Source organism: Erinaceus europaeus, chromosome 18 (genome assembly GCF_950295315.1).
Source record: "Erinaceus europaeus chromosome 18, mEriEur2.1, whole genome shotgun sequence".
Classification (NCBI taxonomy): domain Eukaryota; kingdom Metazoa; phylum Chordata; class Mammalia; order Eulipotyphla; family Erinaceidae; genus Erinaceus; species Erinaceus europaeus.
The window spans coordinates 21,480,323-21,495,971 of record NC_080179.1 but is presented as its reverse complement, the minus strand read 5'-3'; the positions used below and the strand labels follow the sequence as shown (position 1 = coordinate 21,495,971).

Sequence of the window (15,649 nt, the reverse complement as noted above, 5' to 3'; positions counted from 1 at the left end):
AAGTAATCTTGAGAAAAATGAACAAAACTGGAGGTATCATGTTTCCAGATCTCAAAATATATTATAGGGCCATTGTAGTCAAAACGGCCTGGTAGCAGAACAATAACAACAACAACAAAAGACTATATTGAGGGCTTTGAGAGTGCAAGTCTTCGATGTATAGGGTCATTGATTTAAGCCCTGGCACAATATGGATGGTACCATGGATGGTATGGGAACACTACGAGCGGTGAAATAATGCTCTGGTGCATCTCCTTCTCTGTCTCTCACTCGCAATCAAAAAGAAAGAGCATAATATTGGACTAGAAAAGCAGAACAGTAGTGGTATCAGACATATGTGAAGCCCTGGGTTTATTCCCAAGTGCTACAAAGAAAAAGGAAGGAAGGAAAGAAGGAAGGGAGGGAAAGGAAGGAAAAGGAAGAAAAGAAATGAAACTCTGAGGTTACATTTCCTTCTACAATTTGAATGGCAGGTCTCACACCCATTTTTTCCAAGACAGAAGGAAACCAAAGCATCTCTCTGGTGTCCGCAAGGTGGAGGATCAAACTCAGGACCTCATCCTTGAAAGTCCAAAACTTTATCCACTGCACCACCTCCTGAGTTTTAAGTCAGAAGGCTTTTAAGATGTAAATTCACTTCAAATTGATCTAGAAATTCAACACAATCATAATCAAAATTGTAACTGACTTTTAAAATAGAAATTAGCAAAGTGATTCTAAAATTAATATATAAGTGCAAAAGGCCTAGAATAGCCAATGCAACTTTAAAGAAGAGGGGCCAGACAATAGTTTGCTTTGCTGTGAGGGAGGCCCTAAGTTCCAGTCCCAGCACCACACAGGAGTATCATGGAAGCATTTGGGAGTTCCAGGGATGGTGGTAGTATCTCTTTTTGCCTTTCCCTTTTTAGTCTCGTACACTTAAACTTTAAAAATAGGGGGGAACGTAGGCTGAGAATGCTGCTCAGCAGTGGAATTGTGCATTTATGAGGTCCTGAATTTATTACCTAGTGCCACATAAGAAAAAAAATAACGTAGGTGAGGAGATAGCATAATGGTTATGCAAAGACTCATGCGTGAGGCTCCAAGGTCCCCCACACCACCACTCTAAGCCAAGGCTGAGTAGCGCTCTGGTGGTGGTGACGATGATGATGGCAACGACAACCACAATAAGATTGGAGTCCTTTTCAATTTCTCTCAGTTCTATCAGACTGAATAAATAAACTGAATTAAAAAAACACAGGAGGGGCTGGGTGTTTGCGCAGCAGGTTGAGCACTGGTGTTACAATGCAGGGGGAAAGCTTTGGGAGTGGTGAAGCAGGGCTCTCTACCTCTCTGTCACCCCCTTACCTCTCGATTTCAGGCTGTCTCTATCAAATAAATAAAGATAATATTAAAACAACAACAGGGAGTCGGGCGGTAGCACAGCGGGTTAAGCGCACATGGCGCAAAGTGCAAGGACTGGCAGAAGGTTGGAGCCCCCGGCTCCCCACCTGCAGGGGAGTCGTTTCACTGGCGGTGAAGCAGGTCTGCAGATGTCTTTCTCTCCCCCTCTCTGTCTTCCCCTCCTCTCTCCATTTCTCTCTGTGCTAACAACGACGACATCAATAACAACAACAATAATAACAATAACTACAACGACAATAAAAAACAAGGGCAACAAAAGGGAAAGTAAATAAATAATTAAAAACAACAACAACAACAAAACAAGAGAAACAGATGAACTGGGCTTCACTACAATTAAAAACTATTTTTTGAAAGAAGATTGTGCAAGGGAGTGAAAAGCCAAGCTGCAAGCTAGCAGAAAATATTTTCAAATCAAATGTATAATAAAAATATGTATTCACAATAGTTTTTAAATTATGTTAACTCAAAAGAAAACAAACCTAATTTAAACCTGGGCAAAAGATATAAATAGACATGTCACCAAAGAGTGTATACAGATAGAAAATAAATCCATTGGGAGTTGGGCGGTAGTACAGTGGGTTAAGAGCAGGTGGCGCAAGGTGCAAGGTGCAAGGTGCAAGGATCTGGTTGGAGCCCCGGCTCCCCACCTACAGGGGAGTCACTTCACAAGTGGTGAAGCAGGTCTGCAGGTGTCTGTCTTTCTCTCCCTGTCTTCCCCTCCTCTCTCCATTTCTCTCTGTCCTATCCAACAACGACGACGACATCAATAACAACAAGACAACAAGGGCATAAAACAAGTAATAAAAGACAACAAGGGCAACAGAAGGGAAAATAAAAATATTTTTAAAAAATTTTTTAAAAAGAAGTCCATCGGGATCGGGCGGTCGCGCAGCGGGTTAAGCGCACATGACGCAAAGTTCAAGGACCAACATAAGGATCTGGTTCCAGCCCCCGGCTCCCCACCTGCAGGGGAGTAGCTTCACAGGCGGTGAAGCAGGTCTGCAGGTGTCTTTCTCTCCCTCTCTCTGTCTTCCCCTCTTCTCTCCATTTCTCTCTGTTCTGTCCAACAACGACATCAATAACAACAACAATAATAACCACAAAGATAAAATAACTAGGGTAACAAAAGGGGAAAAAAAAGCCTCCAGGAGCAGTGGATTTGTAGTACACCACCAAGCCCCAACAACCTTGGAGGCAAAAGAAAAAAAAGTCCACTTAAAAATTTTCAATCAGAGAAATTCAAATGAAAACTATACTACTTCAGCACTATCATACTGTCTATAATTAAAAAAAAATTAGGCTAGGGAAATAGCATAATAGTTACACAAGAGGACTCTAATGCCTGAGGCTTCAAGTTAACAAATTCAGTCCCCAACACTACCATAAGCCCAGAACTGAGGAATGTTTTATATATACGTGGAATATTGACAATAAAATAAACGAATACTGATACATTTAACAACATGAAAGAATTTCAAAATAGGGAGTCAGGCGGTAGCGCAGCGGGTTAAGCTCAGGTGGCGCAAAGCACAAGGACCGGTGTAAGGATCCCGGTTCGAGCCCCTGGCTTCCCACCTGCAGGGGAGTCGCTTCACAAGCGGTGAAGCAGGTCTGCAGGTGTCTGTCTTTCTCTCCCCCTCTCTGTCTTCCCCTCCTCTCTCCATTTCTCTCTGTCCTATCCAACAACGACAACATCAATAATAACTACAACAATAAAACAAGGGCAACAAAAGGGAATAAATACATAGATATAGACAAAAAATTTTAAAAAAAGAATTTCAAAATAAGCAATACTTAATTTTTAAATAGAAAGCAGTTCAGTGGTTGCTTGGGGACAGGTAGGAGCAAGGAGGAGTGAGAGAGAATCAAATGTAGTATGAGAAAACATTTTAAAAAATTGTTTGTGTCTATTACAAAATAGAGAAGACAATGTTTCACATGAGACAGCGAGAAAGGGAAGTCAGAGCACCATTTTGGTCCAGTGACTGAACCAGGAACCTCAGACATGCAAGTCCTGCACTCTACAAGCTAAGTATCTTTTCAACATTCATTACCTTAATTATAATAATGGGTTCAAAGGTGTAACACATACAGCAGATGTATATAATTGCGTACTTCAAAAAATGTTGAGATTACTGTATTTCACTTGTATCTAAATAAGGCTGTTGACTATGTGCTTCGATTGCAATTTTATGTTTTACGTGCTAAGAATCAAGAATAAGTCTTGAGTGCATGTGGCTTCTAGGTTTCCACTTACTGCATATGTATTAGTCCAGTGTTTCACCATTTCTTGAGACCGTAAATGCATGTCTTTCTTTGCTTTTCTTTCTGCGCGGAGGCATGCTGCTTTTCTTGTCAAACTATCGAGACTGTCTCTAATCCTTTCCCATTCACTGTGTGGAATTATGGTGACCTGCCGGAGGTCTACTTTGCTAGGTAGAAGAGGCGGGTAGAGATTTTGATCCTCATCAGAGTTCTTCATTTCTAGTAAATTAAAAAAAAAAAAAAGGAATGATAGATACTAGCGTGAAACTTTAATGTTTTCTTCTCATTTCTAAATTGGACTATAGGGAGGTTGCTTCAGATAATTATTTTGCTCTTAAAAAAAAAAAAAAGACAGGGAGTCGGGAGGTAGCTCAGCGGTTTAAGTGCACATGGCACGAAGCACAAGGACCAGCGGAAGGATCCCGGTTGGAGTACCCAGCACCCCACCTGCAGGGGAGTCTCCCCTCCTCTCTCGATTTCTCACTGTCCCATCCAACGACAGCAGCAGCAACAACAATAATAATAACCACAACAATGATTAAACAACAAGGGCAACAAAAAGGGAAAAAATGGTCTCCAGGAGCAGTGGATTTGTGGTGCAGGCACCGAGCCCCAGCAATAACCCTGGAGGCAAAAAAAAAAAAAAGATTTAGGGGGCCGGGAGGTAGCGCACCGGTTTAAACGCACATAGTGCAAAGCACAAGGACAGGTGTAAGGATCTTGGTTAGAGCCTCCGGCTCTCCACCTGCAGGTCACCTGGTAAGTGATGAAGCAGGTCTGCAGGTGTCTTTCTCTCCCCTTCGTCCTCTTCCCCTACTCTCTCAATTTCTGTCTGTCCTATCCAACAACAGCAGCAACAACATAATACAGGCACCAAGCCCCAGCAGTTACCCTGGAGGCAAAAAAAGAAAAGAAAAAGAAAAAGATTTAGAGGCCTGCTGGCAGTGGTGCGCTCAGTAGAGCACACTTATTACCACGCACAAGGACCCAAGTTCAAGCTCCTAGTCTCTACTTGCACGGGGTGGGGGTGAGCTTCACAAGTAGTTATGTATTTTTGCAGTGTCTTTCTCTCTCCATCTTTAACTCTCTCACTCCTTTCCATTTCTCCCTGTCCTATCAAGTAAAACAAAGAGAAAAAAAAAAGTCCACTGGAATCAGTGGAGTTCATTCTGCAGACTCTGAGCCCCGGTGATAACTCTGGTGGCAATTTAATAAAAAGAGATTTAGAGGGAGTCGGGCGGTAGCGCAGCGGGTTAAGCACAGGTGGTGCTAAGCGCAAGGACCGGCATAAGGATCCCAGTTCGAGCCCCCCCCCTTCCTACCTTCAGGGGAGTTACTTCACAAGCGGTGAAACAGGTCTGCAGGTGTCTTTCTCCCCCCATTTCTGTCTTCCCCTCCTCTCTCCATTTCTCTCTGTCCTACCCAACAATGACGACATCAATAACAATAATAACTACAACAACAATAAAAAACAAGTGCAACAAAAAGGAAAATAATAAATATAAAAAAATTTAAAAAAGAGATTTAGCTATTAATGAAAGAGGAATAAAGAGCGAGAATCAGAATATTAGTCTGGCACATTCAATGCTGGGGACTGAACTCAGGACCTTATACATACAAGCTCCCACTATGCCACCTCTCTTGTTACCTTAAGAACATCTGAGATAATAAGTGGAAAGTATACAAGACCTTGAAATCAGATGTTATCAGGTAGAAAGACTCTTAAGCAGCAGAGGAGAAAAGCAGTGACAAGAGACCTAAGGTATCTAAAATCAGTTCTAGAGTTTGTGGACTATTTCAACTTGAAAGAAAAGGTTCTGTAAACCATGGAAAGTATGTCAATGATGACACACTCACATGCTGGAAGGGGCTGAACCTGTACAAAAAGCATACACTCTACTCGATGAACTACCTCTCCAGCCTTGAGTTTTATTTCTTTGTGGGTGACTATCTCTGCTATGCTTTTGTGGTAGTTCTCTTGGTTCTTTTGCTGCATCAAAGAACTTGAATAAAACATCACTGACATGTTTTCCATGGTTTACAAAACACACTGCTTTAATTGAGACATGACTCCTACATCATAACACTGGTCATTGACAAGGGTTACATTCATTGGTTTTTAGTCTGTTCCCAAGGCTGTCAAATTCCAGAACATCTTCATCAGGCTAGGAAAGAACATGTGCCCACCCATAGTTGTCCCCCCATTCCTACTCTCCCCAAGGTCCCTGAAAAAAACTGATCAATTTTCTGTTTCTATGGATTTGCTTATGCCAGATATTTCACATAAATGGAATAATATAAAAAAAGAATTTTCATGTCTGATTTCTGCTGCTTACAATGTCAAGATTTACTCATGTTTAAATGTATCGGTACTTAATTCCTTTAATGGCCGAATAATATTATGTGAATAGATATATCACATTTTGGCTTATCCACTCATCAGTTGCTGAGCACTGGGTTGTTTTTCACCTTGTGGCTATTATGAATAATACTTCAATGAATATTCACACATACATTTTTGGTTACAGTTATATTTTCTTTTTTTGTATACATTGAGTAATAGAATTGTAACATTCTCTTTCACATCTTGAGGAAGTGCCAGATTATTTTCCAAAGTAGTCGCACCATGTTTCATTCCCAATTTCTTGGGAACAAACTTCCAATTTCTTCACACCTAGTTGACATTTTTTAAAAAAATATTTTATTTATTAATGAGAAACACAGGAGGAGAGAGAAAGAGCCAGACATCACTCTGATACATATGCTGCGGGGATTGAACTCAAGACCTCATGCTTGAGAGTCCAATGCCTTATCCACTGCACCACCTCCCGGACCACTCTAGTTGACATTCTTACATTCATTCATTCATTCATTCACTCTAGTGGGTATAAAGTGGTATTTCATTGTGAGTTTGCTTTGTAGGTTTCTGGTAGCTAGTAATATTAAACATCTTTATTTATTTATTAATGAGAGAGATGAGAGAGAGAGAGAAACAGATATTACTCTGGTACCTGTGCTGCCGGGATTGAACTCAGGACCTCATGTTTGAGAGCCCAACATTTTATCCACTGTGCCACCTCCCGGACCACACATAATGTTAAACATCTTTATGTGTGCTTACTGACCTCCTGGAGATCTTCTCTGAAGAAATGATAGCTCAAATTATTTGTCCATTTTTAAATGGATGTTTTTTTTTTTTTTTTTTTGTCCTTTTTAGCTAGCTCTCCAGAGGGCTGAAGGACATCTTCTTGGGCACCAGCCATTTCCTCAAGCTCCAGCTGGATCCCCTCCTTGGCAGTGAGGGAGGGAAGCGCACTTGGGCCTGCAGACATGGCTACCCCATGTGCCTAAGACAGGCCACGACCAACTGTAGCCTAGGCTGGGGACAGCCTCAAGCAGCGAGGGGTCAGAGGTACTAGCAACATGGTCTTGGCAGGGCAGGCTCAGCGGAACACTCTGTTGACATGCTCAGGGACTTCCAATCTATCAGTAAGGGTTTTGTTTTGTTTTGTTTTGCTTCATTTTTTATCCAGAGCACTGATCAGCGTTTATGGTGGTGTAGGGGATTGAGTCTGGAAGACGCTGGAGCATTGTTTTATCTTTTTAACAATGGATTTATTAAAGTTATACACTAGACTTTATTTTTAAGATTTTTAAAATATTTATTTCCTTTTGTTACCCTTGTTGTAGTTAATATTGTTGTTGGTGGTGTCCTCGTTGTTGGGTAGGACAGAGAAATAGAGAGAGGAGAGGAAGACAGAGAGGGGGAGAGACAGACACCTGCAGACCTGCTTCACCGCCCGTGAAGCGACTCCCCTGCAGGTGGGGAGCCGGGGGCTCGAACCGGGATCCTTAGGCCGGTCCTTTCGTTTTGTGCCACGTGCGTTTAACCGCTGCACTACCGCCCGGCCCCTTAAAATCAAACTTTTATAACGGGCCATCTGAATTACAATACCTTACCTAGCATTACGGTCTACATTTTTTAAATTATTTTTTATATTTATTTATTTTCCCTTTTGTTGCCTTGTTGTTTTTCATTGTTGTTGTATACTGTCTACATTTTATTAAAGCATTTGCCTTTGCGAGAGACTATACCTTCACTTCACAGTTGAGGAAACTCAGACCTCTCTCTCCAGCAACTTTTTCTAAGATCACTCAGTCGGTTTAGAGCCAGGTTAAAGAAGTCAAATATTTCAACTCATTCAAGAAGGATGTCTCCTCTAGAAGCGGTCTCTAGAGCGTCAGGCTCGAAAGCATAAGGTCCTGGATTCGATCTCCCACATCGCGTGCACCAAAGTGGTGCTCCGCTTCTCGTCCGTGTTAATAAATGAAGAAAAATCTCCATAAAGCTTAAACCCAAGCAGCTGCAACTGTACAGTCCGAGGATCAAATCAGCCAGGAGTTTCCGACTTCCTTTCCCCACCCACCCCGCTCGCCTGTCATCTGTTCACCCGAGGGCAGATCTGGCAGGGTGACACAGACCCCAAGGTGCCCCCAGCGGCTGCTGTCACTTGGCGGAGCCCATTTCAAAAGGCAACTGATGGGGTATCCTTTCTTCTCACCCAAGGTCGGCAGGCTGGAAACTGGCCCTGTGGGGCTAGTTAAATGGGCTAGTTAGCTCACCCGTGCTGTCTTTCTCCTGTCCACTGCGTCTTCCAAATCGCACTCGCATCTTTGAAGAGGAGCACTTAGCGCCGTCCAATTTGGAAAGGTAACTGGCACGGAGCTCGGCTGTTTCTAAGGCACTGTTTGCCCAACTGAACGGTTGCTTAGCAACGGCCCGGATGTGACGTCACCGTCGCCGAGGAACTGGGAACGCGGTGCCGCCGGCCGTGGGAGAATGGCCCTCGGGAGAACTGAGATTGCGCCTGCGCGGACGCGGAGCCCCGGCGTGGGGAAGGCGGCCCTACGGGGCGCGCTTCCGGGCTAGGTCGGACCCCTGAGCCTGTGTTAGGGGACTGGCGACGCTTAGCCTGGGTCGTTGAGGGAAGGTCCGGACTGAGCTGGACCTGGTGCCACTGTCTTCACCCGACACGCGCCTCCCGGGGGACCCCGACGCCCACCTTCGGGGCGGAGCCAGCAGGTGTGTAGGAGGACCGGGCCTCGACCTCGCCCCAAACTGTACGAGCCCAGGGGTGAATGGACCGACACCGGCTCTGTAATACTCAGATTTCTAAGCCATAACCAGGGCTAGATGGGGCTTAGTATTTTTATTTGTTTGTTTGTTTATTTGTTTGTTTTTAAAGAGGAATGCTAGAACTTGGGTGGTTTCCCGGGATGTTCAAGTCAGGTCACAGAAGTTACATAAATTGCCATGGTAGACACAGTATTTATAAGCAGGCTGGATGTGCTAAACTAAAGGACATGAAGGTTTGTTAAGAGTGGATACGGGCTTGGTTTCAGGGAAAAAACAAAACAAAACATTGTTTTCTTACACATCCAGGTACAAGTGTGTTTACTACGTTACTCAGCTCTGCTGTGTACATGGTTAGCTCTACATTGTTGCTCAAAGTGAAAAGATGTGAGTTTTTTTTAAGCACCCCAGTTCTCTAACATACAGATGTACTGTTTTTCATCAGGTTTCCTATCAGCTGCACCACTGTAATAATGCTGGTAAGTGTGAACGCCTCAGTTTGTCTCTGCAGTTTGACATCGTGGTTAGATGTTGATTTATTATTATTGACAGAGCAGAAAAATTGAGAGAGACAGACACACCTGCAGCACTCCTTCATTGGGGACCTAGGGCTCGGACTTGGGTCCTTGAGCACTGAAATGTGTGCCTTCAGCCAAGTGCACCACCACCCAGCCCGGGTCAGATGTCCCTTGACTTTGACTTTCAGTTTCTGATTCTAATTCTTTTTTTTAAAAAAATATTTTATTTATTAATGAGAAACATAGGAGGAGACAGAAAGAACCAGGCATCACCCTGGTACATGTGTTGCCGGGAATTGAACTCTGGACCTCATGCTTGAGAGTCCGATGCTTTATCCACTGCGCCACCTGCCGGACCACATCTGATTCTAATTCTTATCCAGTATTATCTAGAGTTACTTAATGTGTATCCCTATACTACCATTTCCACTCTTTTGTTGTTGTTGTTGTGTTAAGAAAGTAGTAGGGGCGAGGTATATAGCATAGTGGGTATGCAAAGAGACTGTGCTGCCTGAGGCTCTCAAGCCCCAGGTTCAATCCCCAGCACCACCATAAACGAGAGCCGAGCAGTGCTCTAGTAAGAGAGACGGAGAGGGAGAGAAGTATATATACTTTTCTGTTTGCTTTTACAGACTAAAATGTGTATTATTGTTCTTTGACAATACATACAGACGAGACAGGAATGATGGTGAGAAAAGGAAAAGTCAGAATGAGGTAGTCAGGCTGGGTTAGTGCAGAACAAAAAACATTTTTTCTTTTAGATTTCTTTTTTGGGGGATTAATGGTTTACAGTCTACAGTAAAATACAATAGTTTGTACATGCATAACATTTCCCAGTTTTTCACATAACAAAACAACCCCCACTAGGTGGTCCTCTGAAGAACAAATTCTGTACAAGTGTGGGTTTTCAAATTTAGGTCTTTGTCCATCATGAAGTGCATAGCTTAAAAATACCAAGTGGAAGGACCAGCACAAGGGTCCCGGTTCAAACCCCCGGCTCTCCACCTGCAGGGGAGTCGCTTCACAGGCCGTGAAGCAGGTCTGCAGGTGTCTGTCTTTCTCGTCCCCTCTTAGTTTTCCCCTCCTCTCTCCATTTCTCTGTCTTACCCAACAACAACGACATCAGTAACAACAACAATAATAACTATAACAATAAAACAACAAGGGCAACCAAAGGGAATAAATAAATATTAAAAAACCATGAAGTGGTCACAAATTTGTGGGCCATTTTTGGGCAGGGGCCATGCTAATCTCCTCTGTCATTCTATTTTTAGTATATGTGCTACCAAAGGGAGTACACGTAGTATATACACTTTGAAATAGTGTGGGTTTTTTTGTTTGTTAGTTTGTTTGTTTGTTTGTTTGTTTTTACCAGAGCACTGCTCAGCTCTGGTTTATAGTGGTGCTGGGGAATGAACCTGAGACTTAAGAGTCTCAGGCAATAGAGTCCCTTTGCATAGCCATTATGCTGTGTACCCCCGACCCAATTTTTTTTTAATTTTATTTTTTATTATTGGATATAAGTTAATTCAGGGATAGTACTACATCCTTGAAAGTTTATTGACAACAAGTAAATTTAGCAAGTAAAAAGAAAAAAACATTATCTTTAAGTATATATGTAGCCTAATGCTGCTGATTATATCCACTAGATTAAAGGCTAGATCCAAAGAATCTAGGTTCTTATATTTAACATTCACTGCTGAGGTAAGATTTTATTTCTTGGGATGTCAAAATACTTCACTTAGTTAGTATGCTGCTCTGTTGTGCATGTGCACATTTGACCTTGACGTCCACCACATTGAAGGAAGCGTTGTTCTGTGGCCCTTTTAACTCTCTTCCTCTATATTAAAAAAAAAAAAAAAAAAAAGATTTTAGTTAAAACAACAAGGGCAACAAAAGGGAATAAATCAAATAAATATATAAAAAAAGAAAAGTTAAAAAAAGATTTTAGTTTACTCTGCCTCTCTGAAAAAAACTTTTATTTTTTTTTTTAGTTCTGGCATTATTATTGATGTTTTTCTTTTAATATGTATTTTTCCTTTTGAAAAATATTTTATTAAACTTTATTTATGTATTCATTATTGGATAGAGACAGAAATTGAGAGGGGGAGATAGAGAGGGAGAGAGACAGAGACACCTGCAGCCCTGCTCTACCACTCGTGAAGCTTTCTCTACAGGTGGGGACTAGGGGCTTGAACCCTGGTCCTTGTGCATTGTAATGTGTGTGCCACTACCTAGTCCCTAAATATGTTTTATTTTCTCTCTTTTTTATTTTTCTCTTTCTTTTCTTTTTCTTTTTCTTTTTTTCTTATTGCTGGGGCTTTGTGCCAGCCCTCTGAATCTACTGCTCCCCAGGGGCCATTTTTCCTTTTTTTTTTTTTCCTTTCTAATTTTTATTAGATAGGATAGAAAGAGATTATTGAGAGAGGATGGGGAGCTTGAGAGAGGGAAGAAAAGACACGTACAGACCTGCTTCACTGCTCATGCAGTGTCCTCCTTACAGGTGGGGAGCAGGAGCTCAAACCCGGGTCCTTGTGTAAGGTGATATGTACGCTTAACACCACTGCTCTGCCCCTTTTTTATTTTATTTATTTATTTATTTATTTATTTATAATTTTTAAATATTTATTTTCCCTTTTGTTGCCCTTGCTTTTTTTATTTTTTTATTTTTGTTGTATTTATTTATTTAGTCCCTTTTCTTGCCCTTATTGTTTCGTTGTTGTAGTTATTATTTTTGTTGTTACTGATGTCGTTGTTGTTGGATAGGACAGAGAGAAATGGAGAGAGGAGGGGAAGACAGAGAGGGGGAGAGAAAGACAGACACCTGCAGAACTGCTTCACCGCTTGTGAAGCGACTCCCCTGCAGGTGGGGAGCCGGGGCTCAAACCAGGATCCTTACACGCTTTGCGCCACGTGTGCTTAACCCACTGTGCTACTGCCCGACTCCCCCTTTTTTTATTATTATTTTTTATTATTATTATTTTATTTTTGAGAGAGATGCAGAGAGAGAGACACATAGAAACACCAGAGCACTACTCAGCTCTGGCTTATGGTGGTGTGGGGGATTGAACCTGGGATTTAGGAGCCTCAGGCATGAGAGTCTTTTTGCTTAACCATTATGCTGTCACCCCCACCCTCCCTTTTTTATTTTTTAAAGGTTTATTTATTTATGAGAGAGAACCAGAGCATCACTCTGGCACATACAGTGCCAGAAATTAAACTCAGTGCTTTATACACCTAGCCACCTCTTGTAGAGCCTGAGTTCTGTTCTTCTCTCCCCTCCCTCCCTCTCTGCCACCCTTCCTTCCTTCCTTTCTGCCTTCCTTCCTGCCTTTCTCTTCCTCCTTTTAAATTTATTTTGGAGGAATGGAGAGGGAGTCAGAAAGGCAGACAGCAGTAGTGCTGCTTCACCACTTGATGCCTCTCTCCCCTGCAGGTGGGCACTGTGAACCTGAACCACCCAGGCCCTTGTAGGTGATAACATGGGTGCACCACCACCCAGCCCCTGAGAGCTCTTCTAATGTAAATGAAAGAAGTATACTTAGACAGCATGCGTGAATAATATCTTAAAATAATTTTATTAACTTTAGGATTGAAGAAGCAAGTCTCCATTCTTTTGCCTCAAACAAGAAGACTTTGTTCCTTGGATATAGAGTAGGAGTGATGTTGATTACTAACTGACTGGTGTTTCAAAATGAAGAGTGTTGTGACAGTTTAACCTAAGCTCTATGCAGACGTAGAATTGCTTGTCTTGGAGACATTAAGTTGAGTAAGTATATAATAAAGGTTTATGCTGAGTATCAGGTAAAAAAAACGAATAGAAAAATATATAAAATGGGGCTAGGTAGTGGAGCACCTAGTTAAGCACATATGTTACAGTGTTCAAGGCCCCGGGTTCCAGCCCCCAGTTCCTCTCTGGAGGGGGAAAGCTTTGCAAGTGGTGAAGCAATGCTGCAGGTGCGTCTCTTTCTCTCTAGCTCTCCCTTCTCTCTCAGTAAATGGTTGTCTTTACTCAATAAATAAATAAGGATAAAAATTACTAAAAATATGAAACTAACTTTTATGTAGAGATGAATGGGGGTGTTGAGTGCTAACTCAGCGGGTTAAGCGCACACGGCTGCAAAGCACAAGGACCAGTTTAAGCATCCCTGTTTGAATCCCCACACACACCTGCAGGGGGTCATTGCACAAGCAGTGAAGCAGGTCTGCAGGTGTCTATCTTTCTCTCCCTCTCTCTGCTTTCCCCTCCTCTCTCCATTTCTCTCTCTGCCCAACAACGACAGCAATGGCAACAATAACAACAACAAGGGCAGCAAAAGGGGAAAAAACAGCCTCCAGGAGCAGTGGATTCCTAGTGCAGGCACCGAGCCCCAGCACTAACCCTGGAGGCAGATAAATAAATAAATAAAAAGAATCAGGGGCCCATTGGTAGAGTGAGTGCCTTTGTTCAAGCCCCAGTCCCCTCCTTCAGAGGTGGGGGGTGGGCAGGCAACAGGAGGCTTCACTAGCAGTGAAATAGTACTGCAGGTGTCTCTCTATCTCTCACTCTCCACCTGTCTTGTCTCTTGCCCTCTATAAAAAGAAAGAAAAAATGGCCACTGGACCTGTTGAGCTGTAAAGGTACTGAGTTCCAATGATAACCATGGTAGCAAAAAAATAAAATAAAATAAACTATATGCAATTCAGGTTTGAGCTCTGCTGCTAGTAGGGTAAGTCTGTGCTGGCTGTGGTATCTTTTCCTCTCCCTCTGTCTGTCTGAAAAAGTCAACTGGAGCAGTGGAGACAGCACAGCCGTTATGCAAAGTACTTTTATTCCTGGGGCATCACAGGCCCCAGGTTCAATTCCTCCACACCGCCATAAGCCAGAGTTGAGCAGTGCTTTGGTAAAATAATAATAATAATACTAATAGTTACACTCCCCTCCTTCCTCACACCCCTCCACCTCCTCCTCTTGTGTGTGTGTGTGGGGGGGGGGAATTAGGCCCTCATATAATTTTTTAAGTGGCTTATTATTTTTTATTTTATTCTTTACCAGAGCACTTCTCAGCTCTGGTTTGTGGTGGTGTGGAGGATTGAACCTGGGTCTTTGGAGCCTCAGGCATGAGTGTCGTAAGTGTTGGTTTTTAAGGTGCTTAAATAATTTCTACTTGTTTATGTTAATCTTTTGTTTTAGGAAATTAATAGTAATATTTGTTAAATATACTAGCTGGGTATGTAAAACTAAGTATGTTTAGAGGATGCTATTTCTTCTTTTTCAGGGTAAACCAAATCTCTTTTTGGAACCATGAAAATTTTGCTGGTTTTTGACTTTGATAATACGATCATAAATGACAATAGTGATACTTCGATTATACAGTGTGCTCCAGGGAAAAAGCTTCCTAGTGAACTGAAAGATTCCTATAAAAAAGGATTTTGGACAGAATTTATGGGCAGAGTCTTTAAATATTTGGGAGAAGAAGGTGTAAGAGAAGATGAAATGAGACGCACAGTGACATCAATGCCTCTCACTCCGGGGATGGTTGAGCTTTTAACTTTTATAAGAAAGAAAAAGGACACATTCGACTGCATCATTATTTCAGATTCAAATTCAGTTTTCATAAATTGGGTTTTAGAAGCTTCTGAATTTCATGATGTGTTTGATAAAGTATTCACAAACCCAGCAGCTTTTGATAGCAATGGTTATCTCACTGTGCAAAATCATCATGCTCATTCCTGCAGTAAATGTCCAAAGAACCTTTGCAAAAATGTAGTTTTGGTAGAATTTGTAGACCAACAGTTACAACAGGGCGTGAATTATACACGAATTGTTTATATTGGTGACGGTGGAAATGATGTCTGCCCAGTGACCTCTTTAAAGAAGGATGATGTTGCCATGGCACGGAAAGGATATACGTTACAGAAAACCGTTACCAGAATGTCTCAAAATCTCGAGCCTATAGCATCTTCTGTTGTAATTTGGTCTTCAGGTATTGAAATCATTTCTCATTTACAGTTTCTAATAAAGGAGTAATGTGCTGGCAATTGAGATGTGTGTCAGTTAAGATTAGGTACAACAGCATAAAACTAAAACCCCAAATAGCTGTGACTTTTTTTTTTTAAAGTAAGGTTTATTTATTTCATGGGAGAGGAAAAAGGCCAGAATACCACTCTGCTCATGCTTATGGAGTGCTAGGGTTCAGACTCAGTGCCTTAGACATGCAAAACCCAAGCCTTACCACAGAGCCACCTCCCCAGCAGCACCAGTGGCATTTTTTACTTTATTTATTTATTTTTAATTGCCAACAGGGTTCTCTGCCTACATGAAGAATCTACTGCTCCTGGTGGCCAT

At 42.1% G+C, this 15,649-nt stretch overlaps 3 protein-coding genes and 1 non-coding gene across 6 annotated transcripts in view; 2 read left to right on the top strand and 2 right to left on the bottom strand.

Moving 5' to 3' along the window:
* Nucleotides 1-8,418, bottom strand: part of CFAP210 (cilia and flagella associated protein 210) — a 28,096-nt gene extending 19,678 nt beyond the window's left edge. The window contains exons 1-2 of the mRNA XM_007539301.3: nt 8,293-8,418; nt 3,662-3,888 (exon numbers count right to left, since the gene is read on the bottom strand). Of these exons, the coding sequence (XP_007539363.1) occupies nt 3,662-3,888; nt 8,293-8,341 (276 nt within the window). The 5' untranslated portion in view covers nt 8,342-8,418. The remainder of the gene's footprint in view (nt 1-3,661; nt 3,889-8,292) is intronic.
* Nucleotides 8,419-8,648: 230 nt separating this feature from the next.
* Nucleotides 8,649-15,342, top strand: PHOSPHO2 (phosphatase, orphan 2). Of its 3 annotated transcripts, XM_016195303.2 has the most exons (4): nt 8,649-8,752; nt 9,249-9,282; nt 12,912-13,090; nt 14,580-15,342. In XM_016195303.2, exon 4 carries the CDS (start codon nt 14,606-14,608, stop codon nt 15,329-15,331), a length of 726 nt encoding a protein of 241 aa, XP_016050789.1. In that variant the 5' UTR covers nt 8,649-8,752; nt 9,249-9,282; nt 12,912-13,090; nt 14,580-14,605; the 3' UTR covers nt 15,332-15,342. The 3 variants fall into 3 exon arrangements, with proteins under 3 accessions (XP_016050789.1, XP_007539362.1, XP_060033732.1); XM_007539300.3 differs by lacking the exon at nt 12,912-13,090; XM_060177749.1 differs by lacking the exons at nt 8,649-8,752; nt 9,249-9,282; nt 12,912-13,090 and adding an exon at nt 13,730-14,430.
* The window catches only part of KLHL23 (kelch like family member 23), a 49,043-nt gene continuing 42,042 nt past the window's right edge, over nt 8,649-15,649 (top strand). Inside the window, exons 1-2 of the mRNA XM_060177746.1 lie at nt 8,649-8,752; nt 9,249-9,282. The gene's annotated coding sequence lies outside the window, so the exon portion shown is untranslated. The remainder of the gene's footprint in view (nt 8,753-9,248; nt 9,283-15,649) is intronic.
* On the bottom strand, nt 10,515-10,619 carry LOC132534513 (U6 spliceosomal RNA). Its single transcript, XR_009546221.1, has one exon. It is a non-coding gene; the product is annotated as a U6 spliceosomal RNA (small nuclear RNA).